The sequence below is a fragment of the Scyliorhinus torazame genome, chromosome 4, assembly GCF_047496885.1.
Source record: "Scyliorhinus torazame isolate Kashiwa2021f chromosome 4, sScyTor2.1, whole genome shotgun sequence".
Taxonomy (NCBI): domain Eukaryota; kingdom Metazoa; phylum Chordata; class Chondrichthyes; order Carcharhiniformes; family Scyliorhinidae; genus Scyliorhinus; species Scyliorhinus torazame.
In genome coordinates, this window is record NC_092710.1 from 70,916,951 (window position 1) to 70,941,653 (window position 24,703).

Consider the following 24,703-nt stretch of genomic DNA (forward strand, 5'->3'; position numbering starts at 1 on the left):
AGAAGACAGAAGCTTGAATAAAGGTGAAAAATTAGCCTGTATATGAGTGAGATATTCTGATTGATGTGTGTGTTTTGTTTTTGGTGAGGTGTGCGTTCTGTGACGTTCAATCCGACCTTTGACATGTTCACCTCTTGCAATCCAGTCCAAACCGGCACTTCACGAGTTAACTTGCCCAAGATTGGTGGTCATGTCAAACAGTGCACACAGCTGCCTACGCAGAGTGCAGGAACATCTTACTCATCGCGACCCAAGATTGGAGGAAGTGAAACCGCCGCAAACGGAAACCCTTCACTGCTGCAGTTTGAAGCATTTTGCTCATGCACGCAGAGGCTGACACACATGCAGCTTTATTTGACCAGAGCGTCCAAAACCTACCAGCTCCGGCACCGACTTGCGCTGGCATGTTATGTTGTTGTTGAAAAATTATCTTTAATTCACTCCCCACGTTAAGGTTTCTTTGTTAACCTTGCTCCCTGTCTTTTCGCCACGGATGTATGTGCCTCGGAGGGAAAGCTGAGAGCTCAGCAAGCAGACTGGTCTCCAGGTTCAAAACCGCACTTAGCAGAACTTGTAAATGAATAGTTTCCTTTCTCAGAGTTTTGAAGGCGAATCAGAACAACCGTACGTGAAGCATGTGTCTGGGGAATGTAGATTATATCTTTATTTCATTATTTCTCAAAGAATCCTTCAAGAATCAGTTCAAAGAAGTGCAGGTTAGGTGGTTTGGCCATGCTTAAATATCCTTTAGTGTCCAGGGATGTGCAGGTTAGGTGGACTGGCTATGCTGAAATATCCTTTAGTGTCCAGGGATGTGCAGGTTAGGTGTATTGACCATGCTGAAGTATCCTTTAGTGTCCAGGGATGTGCAGGTTAGGTGGATTGGCTATGCTGAAATATCCTTCAGTGTCCAGGGATATGCAGGTTAGGTGGACTGGCTATGCTAAAATATCCTTCAGTGTCCAGGGATGTGCAGGTTTGATGGACTGGTTATGCTGAAATATCCTTCAGTGTCCAGGGATGTGCAGGTTAGGTGGACTGGCTATGCTGAGATATCCTTTAGTATCCAGGGATGTGCAGGTTAGGTGGATTGACCATGCTGAAATATCCTTTAGTGTCCAGGGATGTGCAGGTTTGGTGGACTGGTTATGCTGAAATATCCTTCAGTGTCCAGGGATGTGCAGGTTAGGTGGACTGGTTATGCTGAAATATCCTTCAGTGTCCAGGGATGTGCAGGTTAGGTGGATTGACCATGCTGAAATATTCATCAGTCTCCAGGGATGTGCAAGTTAGGTTATGGGTCTAGGCCAGTGTGGACGGGGGAGTTGGCCTAGGTAAGGTGTTCCTTCCGAAGGTGGGTGCAAACTGGATAGGCAGAATAGCATCCTTCTGTTCAATAGGATTCTATGATTTTAAGCCCTCTATTTATTAACACCAACATACGAATGAGGAGCAGAGCGAGGCCATTCAGCCCCTCGAGACTGATCCGCCATTCAATTAGCTGATCTGATTGCGGACTCGACTCCATGTTGCCGCCTACCCTTATACGCATTTTGATTGTTGCCAAAGATGTCTCTACGTCTGCCTTAAAAAAAGAAATATTCAATGACCCTGCTACTACCACTATTTGGGGAACAATTTCAAAGTCTCACTCCCGCCTGAAAGAGAGAACGACCAATACCCCTCATCTGGGTCTAAATGGGACGTCCATTGCTCAATTGTGTCCCCTCGGTGTCGAGTTGATGATAACATTAGAAAGGATATGCTTCAGTTGCACAGGAAATTGGTGAGACTACATCTGGAGTTATTGTGTACAGTTATGGTCTCCTTGTCTAAGGAATTTTGTAAATGTATTATAAGCCATTAAGAGAAGGTTCACTGGACCAATTCCAGAAATAGACACGCTGTCTTATGAGGAAAGTTTGGAGAGGTCAGGTTTGTAACCACTGGAGTTTAGAAGAGTAACTTGATTGAAATATTTAAGATCCTGAGGGGTATTGACAGGGGGTATTTGAAAAGCATGTTCCCTCTTGTGGGAAAATCTAGATCTAGGGGTCTCTGTTTACAAATAAGGGGTTGATCATTTGAGAAAGATATGAGGAGAAATGTTTTCTCTCAGAGGGTCGTGAATCTCTGGATCTCTCTTCAACAGGCAGTGAAGGCAGAATGTTCGAATATTTTTAAGGCTGAGGTGGATAGATAGATTATTGCTTAACAAGGGGGCGAATTTATCCAGGCTCAGGGAACGTGGAGTTGAGGTTACAATCAGATCAGCCATGATCATATTGAGAGATGGAAGAGGCTCGAGGGGCCCAGAGGCCTACTCCTACTCCTGCTCCAAATTGGTGTGTTCGTATGTCCTATGTACTCTCTCCCACAAGGGGGAAACGTACTTTCAACATCCAATCTGTGAAGGTCTGCTCAAGTTCGCAAATCATTCAATAATATCACCTCTCATTTATCTGAACTCCATTGAATACAAGCCCAAACTCTCCCACCCTTTCTCATGTAGTGAGACTTGTGTTCACTGAATAGATCGCTTTGCAACAGGAAAGCACCCTGGCTTGCTACACATCCAAATTACAGGTTCTGCGACTCGCTGGATATTTGAAAGCATGTATTAAAATTACACCTGTTAAATGGTATTAGTCCATGCATGGATAGTTAATAAATAAACCATTTCAACATAGAAACACAGAAACAAATAAGCAAGCCTACTTCGCCCTTCATTATGATCATGGCTGATCTACAATTTCAATACTCTGATCCCGCTTTCCCCCTGAATCATTGATCCCTTTAGCCCTAAGAGCTATATCTAACTCCTTCTTGAGTTCATGAACAAATTTAAATAAAATGCTGTGAATTTTACATGTGTTGGCGAACTCTGGAGGTAATGCCAGAGATTGTCTGATGAGGAAATGTTGCAGAGAACAGGTTTCTTCCCAAGATACCAATTGGAGACAATGTAAGATTACATTAACACAGCAGGTTAATTGGTATGTCATAGTCATATATTTTGACAGCAAGATTTAACGCGCCATTCGGCCTATCGTCTTTGTGCCGGCCTTCAAGCACCTATCTATTCTAATCCCATTTTGCAGCACTTAGTCTTTCGCCATGTGTAGTATGGCTTTCAAGGGCTCATCTAAATAATTTTAAAATATTGTGAGGGTTTCCGCCTCTACAATCCTTTCAGGCAGTGTTCCAGATTCCCACTACCCGCTGGGTGAAAAGGCTTTTCCTCAAATCCCTTTAAATCTCCCGACCCTTACCTTAAATCAATGTCTCGTGGTTATTGACCGCTCCATTAAGAAGAAACATTCCTTCCTATCTACACTATCGATGCCGCTCATGTTTTTGTACATCTTGATCAGGTTCCCTCTTCGCCATCTTTGCCCTAGAGTACATTTCCTGAAATGGTACTGAAAGCAGGTTCATTATTGACTTCCAACGGATATGTAGAGTAAAATGGAAAAATAATATTCCTGAAGTATAGGGAAAGAGCAGGCATTAAGTGGGGAGTATTCCATCACATTCCTGACTCTACAAGATGCACTGCAGCTATTCACCAAGGTTCCTTAGTGAGCACCTTCCAAACTCACGACTACTACTATCTACAAGGACCAAAACAGCTGCAGGTTCCCCTCCAAGTCACTGACCACCCTGACTTGGAAATATAACGCCGTTCCTTCACTGTCGCTGGGTCAAAGTCCCGGAACGTCCTCCCCAACAGCACCGTGGGTGCAACTACACCTCGGTGACTGCAGCGACCTTCACCTTCCACCTTCTCGAGGCACTTAGGAATGGGCAATAATTGCTGGCCTAACCAGCGATGTCCACATCCCTTAAAAATGAATTTTAAAAATAATAATCCGTCAGTACAATTAAAATGTTGGCACAAACACGCTGATTCTGTCATAACAGTTCTGAATTTAATACAGCTATTTATAAATTGGACTCCACGTCCATAGAATTGAGGAGCCCCTTTGAACTCCATATCTCTTCGACTTCGCCATCACTTTTACTCTCCACCTCGACACTTTTCACATCCGCAATCAGACCTTATCAATCACTCACCCAGTTCATCCATGAGAAAATTGAAGGAACACTGATCACGTCTAGTTGGCTCCTGCCATCAGTCGCAGCTCTGGTGCTGAGGTGGGAGAGGGGAGGTATATTGAACCGATCGCTGCCTCCCCCTTGTTTCCTGTTGAAGACAATTTGCTCGGCCCTGCAGGAAGTATCAGCACGCATGTGCATCTGGCTCGCAGTTGTTTAACTCGATTCTTGCAGTAATGCACTCACAGACCGAGGGGCTCCCTTTCAGAGACCTAGTTTCGGGCTCCATCTGCCGTTTAGATGCGTGTTCCGCTTTTCTTCTTAATTCCCAAACCAATTAAATGCTTACATTTGCTAAATTATTTTCCTGCCCGCTCCAGCGCAACCCTCTTCCTCCCATGTTGTGAATCATGCAGTGTAGAAGGAAGGCATTCGCCCAATGTATCTGGGTCACGAACTTTGACCCGGCTATTTAATTAGGCTCACTTGGAAGTTAATCACCGCCCAGCACCCATCCAAAACATCGTCCCCACCCCAGCTTCTCCAGTTTCTGCATATCTGTAAAGTAAGCAAATGGGATACTTGCATTTATTAGCCAAGGCGTAGAATATAAGAGCAGGGAAACATTGAAGATGCATTTAGATGAACACTTCAAACGCCATAGTTCACAAGGGTATAGACCAAGTGCTGGAAAGTGGGAGAGAATAGATAGATGCTTGATTGCCGGCGGAGACATGACAGGCCTCGGGTCTCTTTCTGTACTGCAAAATGCTATGACTCTAACTGGAGCTCCTCAACTCTGTTCCCAAGTTGGCGAATCTCCTTTGGAGGCCAAAAGCTCTTCTTAAAGAATTAGCACCATGCATGTATTGCTATATTTTATTCGTGTAACTTATAAAGCTGAGGATTCTCTACTTTTTTTAAAACCCTCATCGGTTTGTCACGTCAAAGCTGTGTGAGTTTGTCACGTCAAAGCTGTGTGAGTACGTGAAACACTGCTACAATCTATCCATCTACTGAAGACCTGTGATGCAGTGCGTAATAAGGGTGGAGATCTAGTTCATCATTTTCAACCGTCTCCTCACCCTCCCCTTCACACATTATATTTTCTATTCATTTATGGGATGTGAGTGTCGCTGGCTAGGTCAGAATTTATTTCTCATCCCTAGTTGCTTTCAGAATATGGTGGTGAGCTGCCTTTTTGAACCGCTGCAGTCCCCGAGGCGTAGGTACATTCACAGGGCTGTTCGGGAGGGAATTGCAGGATTTTGAACCAACGATAGCGAAGGAACAGTGATATATTTCCAAGTCAGGATGGTGAATGACTTGGAGGACTAATTCTAGGTGGTGGTGTTCCCATGTGTCACCTGCCCTTCTCCTTATATAACAGTCGTGGGTTTGGAAGGTGCTGCCTAAGGAACCTTGGGGTGTTCCTGCAGTGCATCTAATAGATGGTGCACACAACTGCCACTGCTCGTCGGAGGTGGAGGGAGGGAATATTTGTAGAAGAGGTGCCAGGCAAGCGGGGCTGCTTTGTCCTGGATGGAGTTGACCCTATTGAGTGTTGTTGGAGCTGCACTCATCCAGGCAAGTGGAGAGTATTCTATCACAATTCTGACTTGTGCCTTGTTGATAGGCTTGCTGGGTCAGGAGGTGAGTTACTCGCCGTAGTATTCCCGGCCTCTGACCTGATTATGTAACACGTTATTTATATGGCGGACCCAGTTGAATTTCTTGGTCCATGGCAAGCCCGCAGGATGTTGATAGTGGAGGATTCAGTGATGGTAATGTTTAGGGTATCCTGCAGAAGAAACACTGTGAGGCCGGCTGATTGATTCTGGTGACCCTGCTGCTGAGGAAATGAGGAAATGATCCGTTGGATCTGAAAACCTTTAAAGAGCCAATGGGATTTACGCTGCCAGACCACTAACAAGGCACCGGAAGTGCATCACCAAAATCGTCACAATGCCTATTGCCCTGTGGTTCACACAGGAGGCGCATCCATCTAATACCTGCCTTGTAAGCGAGGGACTAATGAATAGCATGTATTTAAAATGTAATAGTACAGACAATAATTCAAGTCTATTCAGTGGGTCCTCAGGGAGTTTGTGAACTTATATAATGTATTATACAATATATTAGAACACTAGGGGGGAATTACACAGTCAGGATAAAGACACCAACCAGCAACATGCTGATGTGGCAGAAGACACAAACGCTGCTAAGGAAAGTCTTACCTTGTGATAAACGCCACCTGTAAGGTCTTCAATCACATGTTTTTTTAGTCTAACTTGGTTTTCTAAGACCTAAAGATGCAGTCACAACCAACAGTGTTGGCAACAGGGGAGGAGATTAGGGAAAGAGCCCAAGGAAGATACGTGTAGAAAATACCCACTCAGCTTGGGTGAACACCTGTAACTTAAAGTTTAAAAGTGTGAAGCAGGTAATGTTCAAATGTAAATAATGCCTTGCCTAAATGATCTACAATGTATAAATATCGCAGGTTTTCTCAGTTAGGTAGTGTCAGCTCCAGAGACCCTTCACTGACGTTGTGCTCTCCTAACGCATTAGTTAATAAACGATCATTTTGTACCTGAGTCGCCACAGCTATGTTTGTATAATAGTTCAGCACCTTCTCCTTCAACATGTGCACGTCAGAAAGACGGAAAGCGTCATACTTGGCGGCCCAACACACCGGCTCCAGCACTTAATTAGATCCGGTTGAGCATCGCCACAATTCCACTTTTACACCCCACCACCAGAGACCCCTTGATTTATTTGGATCCAACAGTGTTTCAATCTTAGGTTCGAATATATTTCACAACTACCTACGCACAGCCTGACAGATAGAGACTTTACTGTGACTTCAGTGAAGATAGTTGTAAGTACAAACTTTGTACCTCAGACATTACTTTTACAAGCCGTTTGTTTTGTTGATCCCTAATTGGGAAATCCCTGTGTTTTAGGGTCGTATTCGTATGCTTATATCAGACATTTGTGCTCCCACTAATCCTTCCATATTTACTCATTTTCCATCTTTGCTTCCCTTACAAGATTGTCTCTACTTTTATTTCGTTATTCTGATTTATTTCGTATGACGTCCAATGATGGAAAGTGATTTTTTTAAGGACTTAAGACATGGGAGCAGAAAGTAACTCGTAAGATCCATCGAACCTGCTCCTCTATTAACGACCCTTGGTGACCATCTGTCATAGAATAGTTATGGCGCAGAAGGAGGTCATTTCGGGAACAGTGACCATAATTCATTAAGTTTTAAGGTACTGTTGGATAAATATAAGAGTAGTCCTCAGGTAAAGGTGCTAAAATGGGGAAGGCTAATAATAACAACATTCGGCAGGAATGGAAGAATTTAGATTGGGGGCGGATGTTTGAGGGTAAATCAACATCTGGCATGTGGAAGGCTTTCAAATGTCAGTTGATGGGAATTCAGCACCGGCATGTTCCTGTGAAGAAGAAATATAAGTATGGCAAGTTTGGGGAACCTTGGATAGCGCGGATAACGAGGAATATTGTGAACCTAGTCCAAAAGAAAAAGGAAACATTTGAAAAGGCTGGGAGCAGATAATGACCGTCAGGAAGATAAGTAAAATAGGAAGGAACTTAAACAACCAATAAGGAGGGCTAAAAGTGGTCACTAAAAGCCATTGGCAAACAGGGTTATGGAAAATTCAAGGTTTTACACGTGTTTAAAGAGGTACTGAATGAGTACTTTGCATCAGTCTTCACCAAAGAGAATAAGTAGCTTGGTGGATGATGAGTCTGGGGAAGGATGGGTAGATAGTCAGGGTCACATTGAGATCAAAAACGAGGAGGTGTTCGGTGCTTTGAAAAACATTAAGGTACATAAGTCCCCACTGCCCGATTGAAACTACCGCAGAATACTGAGGGAGGAAATTGCTGGGGCCTTGACAGAAATCTTTGTATCTCACTGGTTATAAGTGGGGTCCCAAAGGACTGGGGAACAGCTAATGTTGTTCCTTTGTTTAAGAAGAGTAGCAAGGATAATCCAGGAAATTACAGGCCGGTGAGCATTACATCAGTGCTGGGGAAATTAGAGAGGATTCTTCGAGACAGGATTTACCCCCATTTGGAAGCAAATGGAAGTATTAGCGAGAGGGTGCATAGTTTAGTGAAGGGGAGATCCAGTCTCACTAACGTGATCGAGGTTTTTGAGGATGTAATGAAGATGATTGATGAAGGTAGGGCAGTGGATGTTGTCTATGTGGACTTCAGTAAGATCTTTGACAAGGTCCCTCATGGCAGACTGGTACAGAAGGTAAAGTCACACGGCATCAGAGGTGAACTGACAAGATGGATACATAAGAACATAAGAACTAGGAGCAGGAGTAGGCCATCTGGCCCCTCGAGTTTGCTCCACCATTCAATGAGATCATGGCTGATCTTTTGTGGACTCAGCTCCACTTTCCGGCCCGAACACCATAACCCTTAATCCCTTTATTCTTCAAAAAACTATCTATCTTTATCTTAAAAACATTTAATGAAGGAGCCTCTACTGCTTCACTGGGCAAGGAATTCCATAGATTCACAACCCTTTGGGGGAAGAGGTTCCTCCTAAACTCAGTCCTAAATCTACTTCCCCTTCTTTTTAGGCTATGCCCCCTAGTTCTGCTTTCACCCGCCAGTGGAAACAATCTACCCGCATCTATCCTATCTATTCCCTTCATAATTTTATACGTTTCTATAAGATCCCCCCTCATCCTTCTAAATTGCAACGAGTACAGTCCCAGTCTACTCAACCTCTCCTCGTGATCCAACCCCTTCAGCTCTGGGATTAACCTAGTGAATCTCCTCTGCACACCCTCCAGTGCCAGTACGTCCTTTCTCAGGTAAGGAGACCAAAACTGAACACAATACTCCAGGTGTGGCCTCACTAACACCTTATACAATTGCAGCAGAACCTCCCTAGTCTTAAACTCCATCCCTCTAGCAATGAAGGACAAAATTCCATTTGCCTTCTTAATCACCTGTTGCACCTGAAAACCAACTTTTTGGGACTCATGCACTAGCACACCCAGGTCTCTCTGCACAGCAGCATGTTTTAATATTTTATCATTTAAATAATAATCCCTTCTGCTGTTATTCCTACCAAAATGGATAACCTCACATTTGTCAACGTTGTATTCCATCTGCCAGACGCTAGCCCATTCACTTAGCCTATCTAAATCCCTCTGCAGACTTCCAGTATCCTCTGCACTTTTTGCTTTACCACTTATCTTAGTGTCGTCTGCAAACTTGGACACATTGCCCTTGGTCCCCAACTCCAAATCATCTATGTAAATTGTGAACAGTTGTGGGCCCAACATTGATCCCTGAGGGACACCACTAGCTACTGATTGCCAACCAGAGAAACACCCATTAATCCCCACTCTTTGCTTTCTATTAATTAACCAATCCTCTATCCATGCTACTACTTTCCCCTTAATGCCATGCATCTTTATCTTATGCAACAACCTTTTGTGTGGCACCTTGTCAAAGGCTTTCTGGAAATCCAGATATACCACATCCATTGGCTCCCCGTTATCTACCGCACTGTTAATGTCCTCAAAAAATTCCACTAAATTAGTTAGGCACGACCTGGCCTTTATGAACCCATGCTGCGTCTTCCCAATGGGACAATTTCCATCCAGATGCCTAGCTATTTCTTCCTTGATGATAGATTCCAGCATCTTCCCTACTACCGAAGTTAAGCTCACTGGCCTATAATTACCCACTTTCTGCCTACCTCCTTTTTTAAACAGTGGTGTCACGTTTGCTAATTTCCAATCCGCCGGGACCACCCCAGAGTCCAGTGAATTTTGGTAAATTATCACTAGTGCATTTGCAATTTCCCTAGCCATCTCTTTTAGCACTCTGGGATGCATTCCATCAGGTCCAGGAGACTTGTCTGCCTTTAGCCCCATTAGCTTGCCCATCACTACCTCCTTGGTGATAACAATCCTCTCAAGGTCCTCACCTGTCATAGCCTCATTTCCATCAGTCACTGGCATGTTATTTGTGTCTTCCACTGTGAAGACCGAACCAAAAAACCTGTTCAGTTCCTCAGCCATTTCCTCATCTCCCATTATTAAATCTCCCTTCTCATCCTCTAAAGTACCAATATTTACCTTAGCCACTCTTTTTTGTTTTATGTGTTTGTAGAAACGTTTACTATCTGTTTTTATATTCTGAGCAAATTTACTCTCATAATCTATCTTACTCTTCTTTATAGCTTTTTTAGTAGCTTTCTGTTGCCCCCTAAAGATTTCTCAGTCCTCTAGTCTTTGCTACTTTGTATGTTTTTTCCTTCAATTTGACACTCTCCCTTATTTCCTGAGATATCCACGGTCGATTTTCCCTCTTTTTACCGTTCTTCCTTTTTGTTGATATAAACCTTTGCTGAGCACTGTGAAAAATCACTTGGAAGGTTCTCCACTGTTCCTCAACTGTTTCACTATAAAGTCTTTGCTCCCAGTCTACCTTAGCTTGTTCTTCTCTCATCCCATTGTAATCTCCTTTGTTTAAGCACAAAACTCTAGTGCTTGATTTTACCTTCTCACCCTCCATCTGTATTTTAAATTCCACCATATTGTGATCGCTCCTTCCGAGAGGATCCCTAACTATGAGATCCTGAATCAATCCTGTCTCATTACACAGGACCAGATCTAGGCCCGCTTGGTCCCTCGTAGGTTCCATTACATACTGTTCTCGGAAACTATCGCGGATACATTCTATAAACTCCTCCTCAAGGCTGCCTTGACCGACCTGGTTAAACCAATCAACATGTAGATTAAAATCCCCCATGGTAACTGCTGTACCATTTCTACATGCATCTGTTATTTCTTTGTTTATTGCCTGCCCCACCATAATGTTACTATTTGGTGGCCTATAGATTACTCCTATCAGTGACCTTTTTCGCCTTACTATTCTGGATTTCCACCCAAATGGATTCAACCTTATCCTCCATAGCACCGATGTCATCCCTTACTGTTGCCCGGATGTCATCCTTAAATAACAGAGCTACACAACCTCCCTTACCATCCACTCTGTCCTTCCGAAAAGTTTGATACCCTCGGATATGTAACTCCCAGTCGTGACCATCCTTTAACCATGTTTCAGTAATGGCCACCAAATCACAGTCATTCACGATGATTTGCGCCATCAACTCATTTACCTTATTCCGAATACTACGAGCATTCAGGTAAAGTACACTTATGTTGGCTTTTTACCTCTGTTCTGAATCTTAACACGTCGATCAGTAACCTCTCCTAAGTTATATTTCCTCTTAACTTTTCTCCTAATTTTCTTTGTCGTTCAACCCATATCTTCATGTAAAAACCTGCCGCGTCGCTTACCATTAATGTTTTCACTTCCCGTTTTATTTCTTTTAGTATTCCTGGTCCTATTCACTGAGCTCCCCTCAGTCACTGTACCTTGTACTGTCGCCCTTTTTGATTTTTGACTATGGCTTCTCTGCCTTACACATTCCCCTTTACTGCCTTTTATTTCTGTCCCTGTTTTACTACCTTCCAACTTCCTGCAGCGGTTCCCATCCCCCTGCCACATTAGTTTAAACTCTCCCCAACAGCTCAAGCAAACACCCCCCCTAGGACATCGGTTCCAGTCCTGCCCAGGTGCAGACCGTCCGGTTTGTACTGGTCCCACCTCCCCCAGAACTGGTTCCAATGTCCCAGGAATTTGAGCCCTCCCCTCTTGCATCATCTCTCGAGCCACGTATTCATCCTCTCTATCCTGACATTCCTACTCTGACTAGCTCGTGGCACTGGTAGCAATCCTGAGATTACTACCTTTGAGGTCCTACTTTTTAGTTTAACTCCTAGCTCCCTAAATTCAGCTTGTAGGACCTCGTCCCGTTTTTTATCGTTGGTGCCTATGTGCACCACGACAGCTGGCTGTTCACCCTCCCCCCCCCCCCCCCCCCAGAATGTCCTGCAGCCGCTCCGAGACATCCTTGAACCTTGCACCAGGGAGGCAACATACCATCCTGGAGTCTCGATTGCGTCCGCAGAACCGCCTGTCTATTCCCCTTACAATTAAGTCCCCTATCACTATAGCCCTGCCATTCTTCTTCCTGCCCAGCTGCGCAGCAGAGCCAGCCACGGTGCCATGAACCTGGCTACTGCTGCCTTCCCCTGGTGAGCCATCTCCCTCAACAGTATCCAAAGCGGTATATCAGTTTTGCATGGAGATGACCGCAGAGGACACCTGCACTGCCTTCCTACTCTTGCTCTGTCTTTTGGTCACACATTCCCTATCTCCCTCAGTACCTTTCACCTGCGGTGTGACCAACTCGCTAAACGTGCTGTCCACGACGTCCTCTGCATCGCGGATGCTCCAAAGTGAGTCCATCCGCAGCTCCAGAGCCATCAAGTGGTCTAACAGGAGCTGCAGCTGGACACACTTCTTGCACGTGAAGGAGCCAGGGACAGTGGACGTGTCCCTGAGCTCCCACATCGCACACGAGGAGCATGACACGGGTCTGAGATCTCCTGCCGTGTCTTAAACCTTCGGTTAACTTCAACAACTACAATTTCAACAACAAAAAACAAAGAAAAAATAAATAAATATACCAATGAAAAGAAACAGAAAAACAGAAACACTACTTACCAGTCACTTACCAGGGATATAAAGCACTTCCTCCCCACCCAGCTTCGAATTCCCACCTAGATTCAAATGCCCAAACTCACTCTTTGCTGCCTCACTCTGGCTGTGTCTTCTCTGGCTCACTGGGAGAACTCACAGAATACAGAACTGGCTCGGTCATAGAAGACAGAGGGTAGCAGTGGAAGGGTGCTTTTCTGAATGGAGGGTTGTGACTAGTGGTGTTCCGCAGGGATCAATGATGGGACCTTTGCTGGTTGTAGAATATATAAATGATTTGGAGGAATATATTACTGGTCTCATTAGTAACTTTGCGGACAACACAAAGGTTGGTAGAATTACGGACAGTGATGAGGACTGTAAGAGGATACAGCAGGCTATAGATCGGTTGAAGACTTGGGAAGAGAGGTTGTAGATGGAGATTAATCCAGGCAAATGTGTTCATGCATTATGGAAGGTCCAATACATGTAGGAAATATCCAGTAAATGGCAGAACCCTTAAGAGTATTGACAGGCAATAGGGATCTAAGTGTACAGCTCCACACTTTACTGAAAGTAAAGGTGGAGAAGGTAGTCAAGAGAGCGTATGGCATTCTTGCCTTCATTGCCCTGGGCATTGAGTATAAAAATTGGCAAGTAATGCTGCAGCTGTATAGGACATTAGTTAGGTCACACTTGCAATGTAGTCGCCACACTACCAGAGGATGTGAAGACTTTGGAGAGGGCACAGAAAGGGTTTAACCAGGATGTTTCCTGGTATGGAGGGTATTAGCTATGAGGAGGTTTTGTTCTCGCTGGAACGATGGAGGATGAGGGGCGACCTGATAGGCGTACAAAATTATGAGTGGTGTGGACAGTATGGATAATCAGAAGCTTTTTCCCTGGGTGGAATAGTCAATTAGAACTTACAGTGCAGAAGCAGGCCACCCGGTCCATCGACTCAGTAAAGAGCACCCTACTTAAGCCCACAGCTCCACCCTGTCCCAGTAACCCGACCTTACCATTTTGGACATTAACGGCAATTTAGAATGGCCAATGCACTTACCCTGCACATCTTTGGACTATGGGAGGAAACCGGAGCACCTGGAGGAAATCCACGCAGACACGGTGAGAACATGCAGAGTCCGCACAGATAGTGTCCCAAGCTGGGAATCGAACCTGGAACCCTAGCGCTGTGAAGCAACAGTGTTAACCACTGTGCTACCGTGCCTCCCCCTAGGAGACATTGGTTTAAGGTGCAAGGGGCAAAGTTTAGAGGAGATGTGCAAGGGAAGCTTTTTACACAGAAGGTAGTGGGTGCCTGGAACACGCTGCCGGAGGAGGTGGTGGAAACAGGTACGATAGTGACGTTAAAGGGGCATCTTGACAAATACATGAATAGGATGGGAATAGAGGGATATGGACCTCGAAAGTGTAGACGAGTTAGGTTAGATGGGCAGCATGATCAGCGCAGCCTTGGAGGGCCAAAGGGCCTGTTACAGTGCTATACTTTTCTTTGTTCTTATTTGACGCAATGTGTCTGCACCAGCACCCCAACTGAGCATCATGACTTAGTGCCAATCCCCTGCCTTTTCCCCGTACCTCTGCACATTGTTTCAATCCAATTAATCGTCGAATGCCCTCTTGAAACCTTCGATTGAACCTCCCTCCACCACACTTCCAGGCAGTGAATTGCAGATCCCAACCACTCGTTGTGTGGAAACAAAGACAAAGAACAAAGAAAGATTACAGCACAGGAACAGGCCCTTCGGCCCTCCAAGGCTGCGCCCATCCAGATCCTCTATCTAAAACTGTCGCCTATTTTCTAAGGATCTGTATCCCTCTGCTCCCTGCCCATTCATGTATCTGTCTAGATACATCTTAAATGACACTATCGTACCCGCCTCTACCACCTCAGCCGGCAATGCGTTCCAGGCACCACCACCCTCTGCGTAAAGAACTTTCCCCGCATATCTCCCTTAAACTTTTCCCCTCTCACCTTGAACTCGTGACCCCTAGTAATTGAGTCCCCCACTCTGGGAAAAAGCTCCTTGCTATCCGCCCTGTCTATACCTCTCATGATTTTGTAGACATCAATGAGGTCCCCCCCTCAACCTCCGTCATTCTAATGAAAAGAATCCTAATCTACTCAACCTCTCTTCATAGCTAGCGCCCTCCATACCAGGCAACAGCCTGGTGAACCTCCTCTGCACCTTCTCCAAAGCATCCACACCCTTTTGGTAATGTGGCGATCAGAACTGCATGCAGTATTCCAAATGTGGCCGAACCAAAGTCTTACATCTGTAACATGACCTGCCAACTCTTGTACTCAATGCCCCTTCCGATGAAGGAAAGCATGCCGTATGCCTTCTTGACCACTCTATCGGCCTGCACAGCCGCCTTCAGGGTACAATGGACCTGAACACCCAGATCTCTCTGTACATCAATTTTCCCCAGGGCTTTTTCATTTACCGTATAGTTCGCTCTTGAGTTTGGTCTTCCAAAATGCATCACCTCGCATTTGCCTGGATTGAACTCCATCTGCCATTTCTCCGCCAAACTCTCCAATCTAGCTATATTCTGTTGTATTCTATGACAGTCCCCTTCATTATCTACTACTCGACCAATCTTAGTGTCATCTGCAAACGTGCTAATCAGACCACCTATACCTTCCTCCCGATCATTTATGTATATCACAAACAACAGTGGTCCCAGCACGTATCCCTGTGGAATACCACTGGTCACAGTTATCCATTTTGAGAAACTCCCTTCCATACTACTCTCTGTCTCTTGTTGCCCAGCCACTTCTTTATCCATCTAGCTAGTGCACCCTGGACCCCATGAGACTTCACTTTCTCCATCAGCCTACCATGGGGAACCTTATCAAATGCCTTACTGAAGTCCATGTCTATGACATCGACAGCCCTTCCCTCGTTTTGTCACATCACATTTGCTTCTTTTGAAAATCACTTTATAATTTTGCCCTCTCTCATTTTCAATCGTTTTACGAACAGGAACTATTCTTCTCTATCTACCCCCCCCCCCCCCCCCGCCATGATTTTGAACATCTCTATCAAAGGGTCATCTGGATTCGAAACGTTCGCTCTTTACTCTCCCGGCAGCTGCTGCCAGACCTGCTGAGATTTTCCAGCATTTTCTCTTTGGTGTCAGATTCCAGCATCCGCAGTAATTTGCTTTTATCTCTATCAAATCATCTCTTAGCCTTCTCCTCTCCAGTGAGAACAGTCCCAATCTCTCCAATCCACCCTCATAACTGAAGCCATTATTCCTGGAACCATTATTGTAAGCCTCGAATGAACTCTCTCCAATGCGTTCGCATCCTTCCCATAGTGAGGTGTCCAGATCTGCACATAATCCTTCGGACCGGTTTAGCTCTGTTGACTGGACAGCTGTCCGTGATGCAGAATAAGGCCATCAGTGCGTGTTCAGCTTATTCATCAGGACCTTGCCTTCTCGCCCTTGCCTGAGACGTTCTGTTGCTTAGATTAAATAACCACCAGTCCAGCAAAAACCACCAGTCCAGCTCTCCCCTCAAAGGGGAAAGCAGTAGATGGTCATCTGGGACTATGGTGACTTACTTTATACAATAGTCCACACGAAGTCGAACTCGTGTCTTCTGTACGTTCATCATAACCTCATTGCTCTTGTTCTGTACAAACTCCATTTTCCGATCCTATGCCAAAATCACCTGATTTGCTTTTAACCCGTAAATCTAGCAATCACTTGTAAAAACTCTTAGAATCGCAGTTTATGGACTTCCGGTGGCGGGGGTGTGCTGAGAAGTTGCACATTAGGTGGCTCTACTCCCACGAACCTCAAAAATAGGCTATTTTCACCCTAATTAGACCGCTAACACCAATGAAAAACATCCCCGCACCTCTACCAACAACACAACGAGAGGAAAATGCCAAACAGCAGCCAGTCCAGAGGCCGCGTGGAAACCAAGAGCAAATAAAGCCGAGATAGACCAACGACTGAGCCCATCAATACGCGAGGCATTGAAGCTCTGGCCTCGCGAGAGCGGGAAGGACCGGTCCCCCGCGCAAGGAGAGGACCCCCCCACCCCCCCCCCCCCCCCCGCCCGTCCCACCACACACAGACACACACCAGGGGCTGAGTGAAGGATGTTCCTCTCAAGATAATTGAGAGAATATCAGGAAGAGACAAAATCAGATATTCAAGCTGCGGTCAAGGGTGTGGTTTCGGAAGCTCTGGCAACTATGCAGGCGGTCCTAGACAAGGCAGAGAGACGACTGGAAGCTCAGGAATATTCTGTTAAGGAGCGGGGAAAAGCCGTAACTGAGCAAGGCAAACGGATCGTCGCCCGAGAGAAAGAGATGGTCGGGCCACAGGGAGTCTGAAGGGGGAAATCGAAGGCCAAGAGAACTGGATGAGGTCCCAAAACCTACAGATCATGGGCCTGCCGAAGTGCAGCGAAGGTAGGAACTTCACTGACTATGTGGCCCAAATGCTCGGCAACCTGATGGGAACATTTAGCTTCCCCAGCCCACCAGCAATGGACACGCACATTGGTCGCTTCGCCCAAAGCCCAGAGCCGATGAACAGCCAAGGGCGATAATCGCCAAAATGCACCAGTACCAAGGCCGAGAATGAATCCTCCACTGGGCGAGACAAACTAAGAACTGTAACTGTTCTGGTCTTGCCCCAAACTTGCTGGGTACTGGACAGTCTTTTTCGAGGGGACGAGGGTAGAGCCATGCCCAAGGGTGGAACTTCGGGGTCTCAGAGCAGCCAGATATATTTATATGGAGTAGGGCCGAAGCTCTTGCCTGTACCTCTCTAATCGCCCACCGGAGAATCCTGCTCCATTGGTTTTCATTTGAGTGTTCGTTCCTCAATTGATTTTTTTCTCTTCTAGAATAGTTTGTTCAAAGGGTTTGCTGTTGCTTGTGGTGGTAATGTCACTGGACTAGCAATCCAGCCGCCTAGTCTAATGTTCTTGGGACATGTGTTCAAATGCACGCACGGGAGCTGGTGGAATTTAAGTTCAATTAAGAAAATCTGGAATATTATGTTCTTCTCAATAATGGTGAGGATGAAACTAGCATCGATTGTTACAAAATCCCATCTGGTTCACTGATGTCCTTCAGGGAAGGAAATCTGCCATCTTTACCCGGTCTGACCTACAGGAGACACCAGTCTACATGTGACTCATTTTCCCTCTGAAATTATAGATTATAGATTATAGAATTTACAGTGCAGAAGGAGGCCATTCGGCCCATCGAGTCTGCACCGGCTCTTGGAAAGAGCACCCCACCCAAGGTCAACACCTCCACCCTATCCCCATAACCCAGTAACCCCACCCAACACTAAGGGCAATTTTGAACACTAAGGGCAATTTAGCATGGCCAATCCACCTAACCTGCACATCTTTGGACTGTGGGAGGAAACCGGATCACCCGGAGGAAACCCACGCACACACGGGGAGGACGTGCAGACTCCGCACAGACAGCGACCCAAGCTGGAATCGAACCTGGGACCCTGGAGCTGTGAAGCAATTGTGCTATCCACAAGGCTACCGTGCTGCCCCAATGGCTGAGGAAGGCACTCAGTTTAAAGGCAATAAGGGATGGGTAATGAATGCTAGCCCAGCCAGCGACGCACACATCCTGTGGAATAAGAAAAACGTTCTGTCAGGCTTTTACCTACCTCTGCATTTGACATTGCTGAAGATTAGGAACATGATTCAGAAACTGCACATCGTTCATTTCACTCATATGCCGAGAGGATCCTTCACTAAATAATGCTGCTCCATTGTCGAACATTAGATCTAAAAGAGACATTCCCTCCCTAGCTCAACATACTTTTCAACAAAACTGTCTCAAATGAAGTTCGCTTTATGGTTTCAGCTACTCTTCAGGGGGTAGAGGGTATCCATAGATATAAATGATATATAATAGATAATAGATATAAATGGGGATGATATAATTGGGATTGCGGAGGCATGACTGCAGGGTGAACAGGGATGGGAACTGAATGTCCCAGGGTTTTCAGTATTTAGGAAGGACAGGCAGAAAAGAAAAGGTGGTGGTGTGGCACTGCTGGTTAAAGAGGAAATTAGCAGAGTAGTGAGAAAGGGTATTACCTCTGACAATGATGAATCTGTATGGGTAGAATTGAGAAATACCAAGGGACAAAAAACATCAGTGGGTGTCATATATAGACCCTCAAACTGCAGTGGTGAGTTTGGAAATGGCATTAAACGAGAAATTAGAGATGCATATAATAAGGGAATATCGGTGATCATGAGTGATTTTAATCTTCACATAGATTGGACACATCAAATTTGCCACAATGCCATAGAGGAGGAATTCCTGGAGTGTATACGGGATGCTTTCCTTGACCAATATATGGAGGAACCAACCAGAGAGCAGGCCATCTTAGACTGGATACTGTGTAATTAGAAGGGAGTCATTGCCAATCTGGCTGCATGAGACCCATTGGGGATGAGCGACCATAACATGATAGAATGTTTTATCAAGATGAAGAGTGAAGTAGTTGATTCGGACACGAGGGTGCTGAACCTTAATAAAGGGAACTATGAAGATATGAGGCGTAAGTTGGCCTTGATAGATTGGGGAGAGTTACTTAAAGGAATGACAGTGGATAGACAATGGCAAACATTCAAGGAACGCATGGGGGAACTTCAGCAACTGTTCATTCCTGTCTGGCACAAAAGCAAAGGGGGTAAGAGGGCCAATCCATGGCTTACGAAGGAATTTAGAAATAGTATCCGATACAAGGAAGAAGCATACATATTGGCCAAGAAAAATAATAGGTCTGAGAATTGGGAGCATTTTAGAATTCAGCAAAGAAGGACGAAGGGGTTGATTAAGAAGGGGAAAGTAAAGTACGAAAGGAAGCTTGTAGGGAACATAAAGACTGACACTAAGAGTTTCTACAGATATGTGAAGAGAAAGAGATTGATAAAGAGAACTGCAGGGCCCCTACAGACAGAAACAGGGGAATACATAATGGGACAAAGAAATGGCTGAGCAATTGAATACATACTTTGGTTCTGTCCTCACAGAAGAGGACACAAATCAGATACCAGAAGTTTTGGTGAATGAAAGGTTTAGTGAGACGGAAGAACTGAGGCAGATCGACATTAGTAGAGAAATGGTGCTGGGAAAATTGATGGGATTCAAGGCGGATAAATCCCCAGGGCCTGGGAATCTGCACCTAGAGTGCTTAAGGAGGTGGTTCTGGAAATATTGAATGCATTGGAGGTCATCTTCCGGGATTCTATTGACTCTGGAACTGTCCCTCCAGATTGGAGGGTCGCTCACGTCACTCCGATATTCAAAAAGGGAGGCAGAGAGAAAGTAGGGAATTATAGACCAGTAAGCCTCACATCGGTAGTGGGGAAAATGCTTGAGTCCATTATCACGGACTTCATCGCGGAACATTTAGAAAACAGTGGCAGGATCAGTCAGTCGTCATGGATTTATGAAGAGAAAATCATGCTTGACAAATCTGTTGGAATTTGAAGATGTAACCAGTACAGTTGACAAGGGGGAGCCAGTCGATGTGGTATAATTGGACTTTCAGAAGGCATTAGACAAAGACCTGAAAAAGAGATTATTGTGCAAAATTAAAGCACATGAGATTGGGGGAAATGGATTGAGATGGATAGAAAACTCGTTGACAGAGAGGAAACAAAGAGTAGGGATTAATGGGTCCTTTCCAAATTGTTAGGCAGTAACTAATGGGGTACCGCAGGGATCAGTGCTGGGACCTCAGCTATTCACAATATATGTTAATGATTTGGATGAGGGAACAAAATGTAACATCTCAAAGTTTGCAGATGATACCAAGTTAGGTGGGGGGTGAATTGTGACGAGGATGCAGGGATCCTACAGCATGATCTGGACAGGTTGGGCGAGTGGGCAATTCAATGGCAGATGCAGTACAATTTGGATAAGTGTGAGGTTATTCACTTTGGAAGCAAAACCAGGAAGGCAGATTACTACCTGAATAGTTGAAAATGAGGAGAGGGGAGTGTGCAGCGGGACCTGGGTGTCCTTGTGCACCATTCGCTGAAGGTAAGCATGCAGGAGCAGCGGGCGGTAAAGAAGGCTAAGGGTATGTTGGCCTTCATTGCGAGAGGTTTTGAGTATAGAAGCAGGGATGTGTTGCTGCAATTGTACAGGGCCTTGGTGAGGACACACCTAGAGTATTCTGTGCAGTTTTGGTCTCCTTCTCTGAGGAAGGATGTTCTTGCTCTCGAGGGAGTGCAGCGAAGGTTTACCACACTGATTCCAGGGATGGCGTGACTGTCATATGAGGAGAGAATGATTAGGTTGGGATTGTTCTCGCTGGAGTCCAGAAGAATGAGGGGGGATCACACAGAGACTTACCAAATTCTAACAGGACTAGGCAGGGTGGATGCCGGGAAGATGTCAGCAATGATGGTGTGTCTATAACGAGGGGTCACAGTCTGAGGATTCAGGATAAACCATTTCGGACAGAGATAAGGAGACATTTCTTCACACAAAGAGTGGTGAGCCTATGGAATTCATTGCCACAGGAAGTAGTTGATGCTAAAACTTTGAATATATTCAAGAGGCGGCTGGATGTAACACTTGGGGAGAATGGGATCAAAGGTAAGGGGAGAAATCAGGATCCGGCTATTGAGTTGGATGATCAGCCATGATTGTAATGAATGGCGGTGCAGGCTCGAAGGGCCAAAAGACCTGCTCCTGCCTTCTATGTACCTATGCATCTATGTCACAAGGTTGTGAGTTCGGTTCCTATCTCAGGCACTCGAACCTGGAACCTTTACTAAATGGTACTGTTGCAGGTGGTTCACCGGCAGCTATTCAACTATAGTGTACTTCACTCTGCAGCTGACCAGACTACACTTGGAATTGAGTTTCAGTTCAGAACTCTTATTACATGGCCATGTTCATTGCCAGACCTCCCGTCCAAACTGGCGCTACATTTCCGTGCCATGCACTTGTGTACTTAATGTTCCCAATTCCTGTCCCTACTCTCCTTCCCATTATCTTGTACATTCAACCAGTTTTCATATTTTCCCCGTGGGCCTGCCTGCTCTAACAATGTTTGTTACTAAATGGGCTTTCTGCAGCTGTATTCATCACTGTTATGTTCATGTTCTCTCACATATTCCTAAATTCATCGTTAGCAAATCCCCCCCCCCCCAACCCCCATCATGAGTGAGGGACATTCTTTGATGGTGGTCCCAGTCCAGTCCCTATTCTTTTCTCCACTATCGGTTCCACAATTATAGTCTTTTCTTTATTACGTATCATTGTTGAGGTACTAAACCTAGTTGCCATGTCTACAACGTGTAAAATCAAAATGTTCTTTTCTTGGGCTTGGTCAGGGGGCTGAAGCATTCTAGACCGGGGTTCACCCGGGAAGGCGGGTGACGGGGGGGGGGGGGGCGGGGGGGGGGGGCTGCATCTGTGAGGCCTTGAAGCTATATTTAAATATTATTGGAGACTCATGATACTCATAACAGGTGTAACCACAGCTGCAGATTGTCTGTCCTACCAACACTTCCAGGGCAGAGCCCAACTACCTCATCTATTCTGAAACACCATTTCACTCCCTTCGACTGTGGGGCTTCTATGATTCTCTGATTCTATGAGCAGCCGCGAGCTTCACTGCTGAATGATATTTAAACAGAAGAATTAGCCTTGTTGGTTGTGAGAGTGTTTCACCGCTATAGGATGTGTTTGCTGCTTGCTTGCTCCTGCTGATGCCCGCAGATGCCTGGAGGCTGATGTTGCTGTTTCCTTTCTTCTCTGTAGATGGAAAGAAGGACAATTCTTTCTGGGTCCTGGAACACCGAGCTCAGGGGGACGTATGAGTCCAGAAAGAAATCTGGTTTGAACCAAGAAGATGCTGTGGGACCTGATACATGACATTGTTCCAAATGGGCCACCTGCTAACGCTGCTGAAAAAATGCTTATTCCGATTGCTGATGTGTTCTGTTGCTGGTGTGGCGAGTGCTGCATGTAACTGGCAAGTCACCGCAGGTAAACACACTGAAGGTCAAGAATGTTCAACTGCACCTTGAGCACCAGTGGAATATAATGATGCCAGGATTTGGTTCTGGTAAGATTCTGTGTGTTCTGTGTGGTTCTGTGTGTGCGTGTGTGTGTGTGTGTGTGGAGGGGGGGGGGGGGGCATGCACAGCTGTGGCTCCTGGACAGAGAATGGCACTGATATGTGGAACAAGCAACACCTTGATGGACAGATCATTTCTACGCCAAAGTTCTGGACATTCTCAGACATATCCTCCACTTCTGTTGAGGACACTGCCAGTGGTGATACCTTGTGTTTGTTATTCTTTGAATAATCAAATATAGCTTTGTATTGGAACCAATATAGAACGGTGACTTTTCCTTGTTGTTTAAAATGGTTGCTGGTGTTGATTCTGCAGAGGCTCTCCTCGTGTTGCTGGTGGCAGCCGAGACCGCCAGACCCCGGTGAAGGCAGCAGCGACAATGCACCCTGAATATGTCACCCCATGTGCAGGGGCCATCGCATACGTGGGAGACCCGGCTGCCCATCAGGTTGAGGAGAGGGCTAGAAAGGGAGGCTAGTGACGTGCCAAGATGTACAGGCATCATTGGTCATTCAATGAGATAATGGACAGCATGTGATGCATAAGACTCCGTCTCAGGAGAGAGGCAGTGCGGCACATCTGCCAAATCCTCGTTGTCGTGGCACCCATGGAGGAGGAGGAACACACCTGCTCCAGGTGGCTGTGAAGGTCAACATGGCCCTCAATCTTTATTCCACTGGTTCATTCTACGGCTCGATGCGTCATTTCATAAATTACAGCACACAGGTGTTGGATGATCCGCATGCCTGGGTATCAGACATTATCACCTTTGAGCTGGACCAGGCCCACCAAGATGCCCAGACTGAATGATTTGCTGACTTCGCTGGGATGCTGCAGGTCCAGAGGGTGATCAATGGCACGCATGTCGCCCTGCATGCACTGTTGCACCAGGGAGTGCCCAATATTAGTAGGAAGGGGTTTCACTCCCTAAATGTTCAGATTGTGTTTCACCACTGCCCCCATATCATGCATGTGTGTTCCTGCTACCATTAAGCGTGCATGACAGCCACATGCTGGGGCTCTCGGAATTCCCCGCTCCAGGATGACGGTGTGTCTCTTTGGGGATAAGGGAGAGCCGCTGTCATGACTGATAATACCAGTGCAGAGGCTGAGACTAAGGCAGAATCACGTTTTAATGAGGCCCGCGTTGCCACCCGTGATGTCGCTGTGTGGTGCATCGGGCTGTTGAAAATGCAGTTCTGATGCCAGGGCCTTTCTGCTGGTGCCCTGCAGGACATTCCCCAGATGATGTCCTACTTTGTGGTGGTTTGCTGTGCTCCCACCTATATTCTAGCAGAGCAGCAGCGCGACATGCTGAAGGAGGAGGGACATGTGGCCTACTCCTCTCTTGAATGTCACGTTTGTGTCCTATCATCTGCATCAGCTCTGGGGAAACGTTTTCTGACTGGGACCCTGCTGATTCCTGGAATCCAGTCGACCTCTGGCTACTGTCATCCTTGGATATTCCTGCCTCCACCTGATGTGCCTCAGCAGCTGTGTGGGGCTCGCCAGATTGTGCCCCAGAAGCCTGTCCAGTACTGTCGCCCAATGAGGAGTGGATCTCTGTGCTTGTGGAAGGTGCGGGTGACAGCTGTGCCACTCGCCGGTGGTCTCCCCACAGCTCTTCTCTGAGATAGTCTCTTGAGTGGCGGTAGAAAGGGGTCCTCGGGGACGACTGGATGGTCTGGCCTCGTCAGATGGAGATCCTGCATGACAATGGGCATGTGGTCAGTGAGAGGGAAGCTTCATTTTGTCTGACATGAACAAGTCACTTGAGACAGGTCATCTGGGCGACGGGGCAGTGCATCCTCACATCTCTGGCACAGGCCAACTTCGCTGTCAGTGACTGTTCGCTCCTCGGGAATCCCGCCATCCCCAGGGCTA

At 46.0% G+C, this 24,703-nt stretch overlaps 1 protein-coding gene across 1 annotated transcript in view; it reads right to left on the reverse strand.

Moving 5' to 3' along the window:
• Window positions 1–4,486, reverse strand: part of LOC140410293 (leupaxin-like) — a 56,204-nt gene extending 51,718 nt beyond the window's left edge. Inside the window, exon 1 of the mRNA XM_072498271.1 lies at window positions 4,078–4,486. Within this exon, the coding sequence (XP_072354372.1) occupies window positions 4,078–4,090 (13 nt within the window). The 5' untranslated portion in view covers window positions 4,091–4,486. The remainder of the gene's footprint in view (window positions 1–4,077) is intronic.
• Window positions 4,487–24,703: the final 20,217 nt, after the last annotated feature.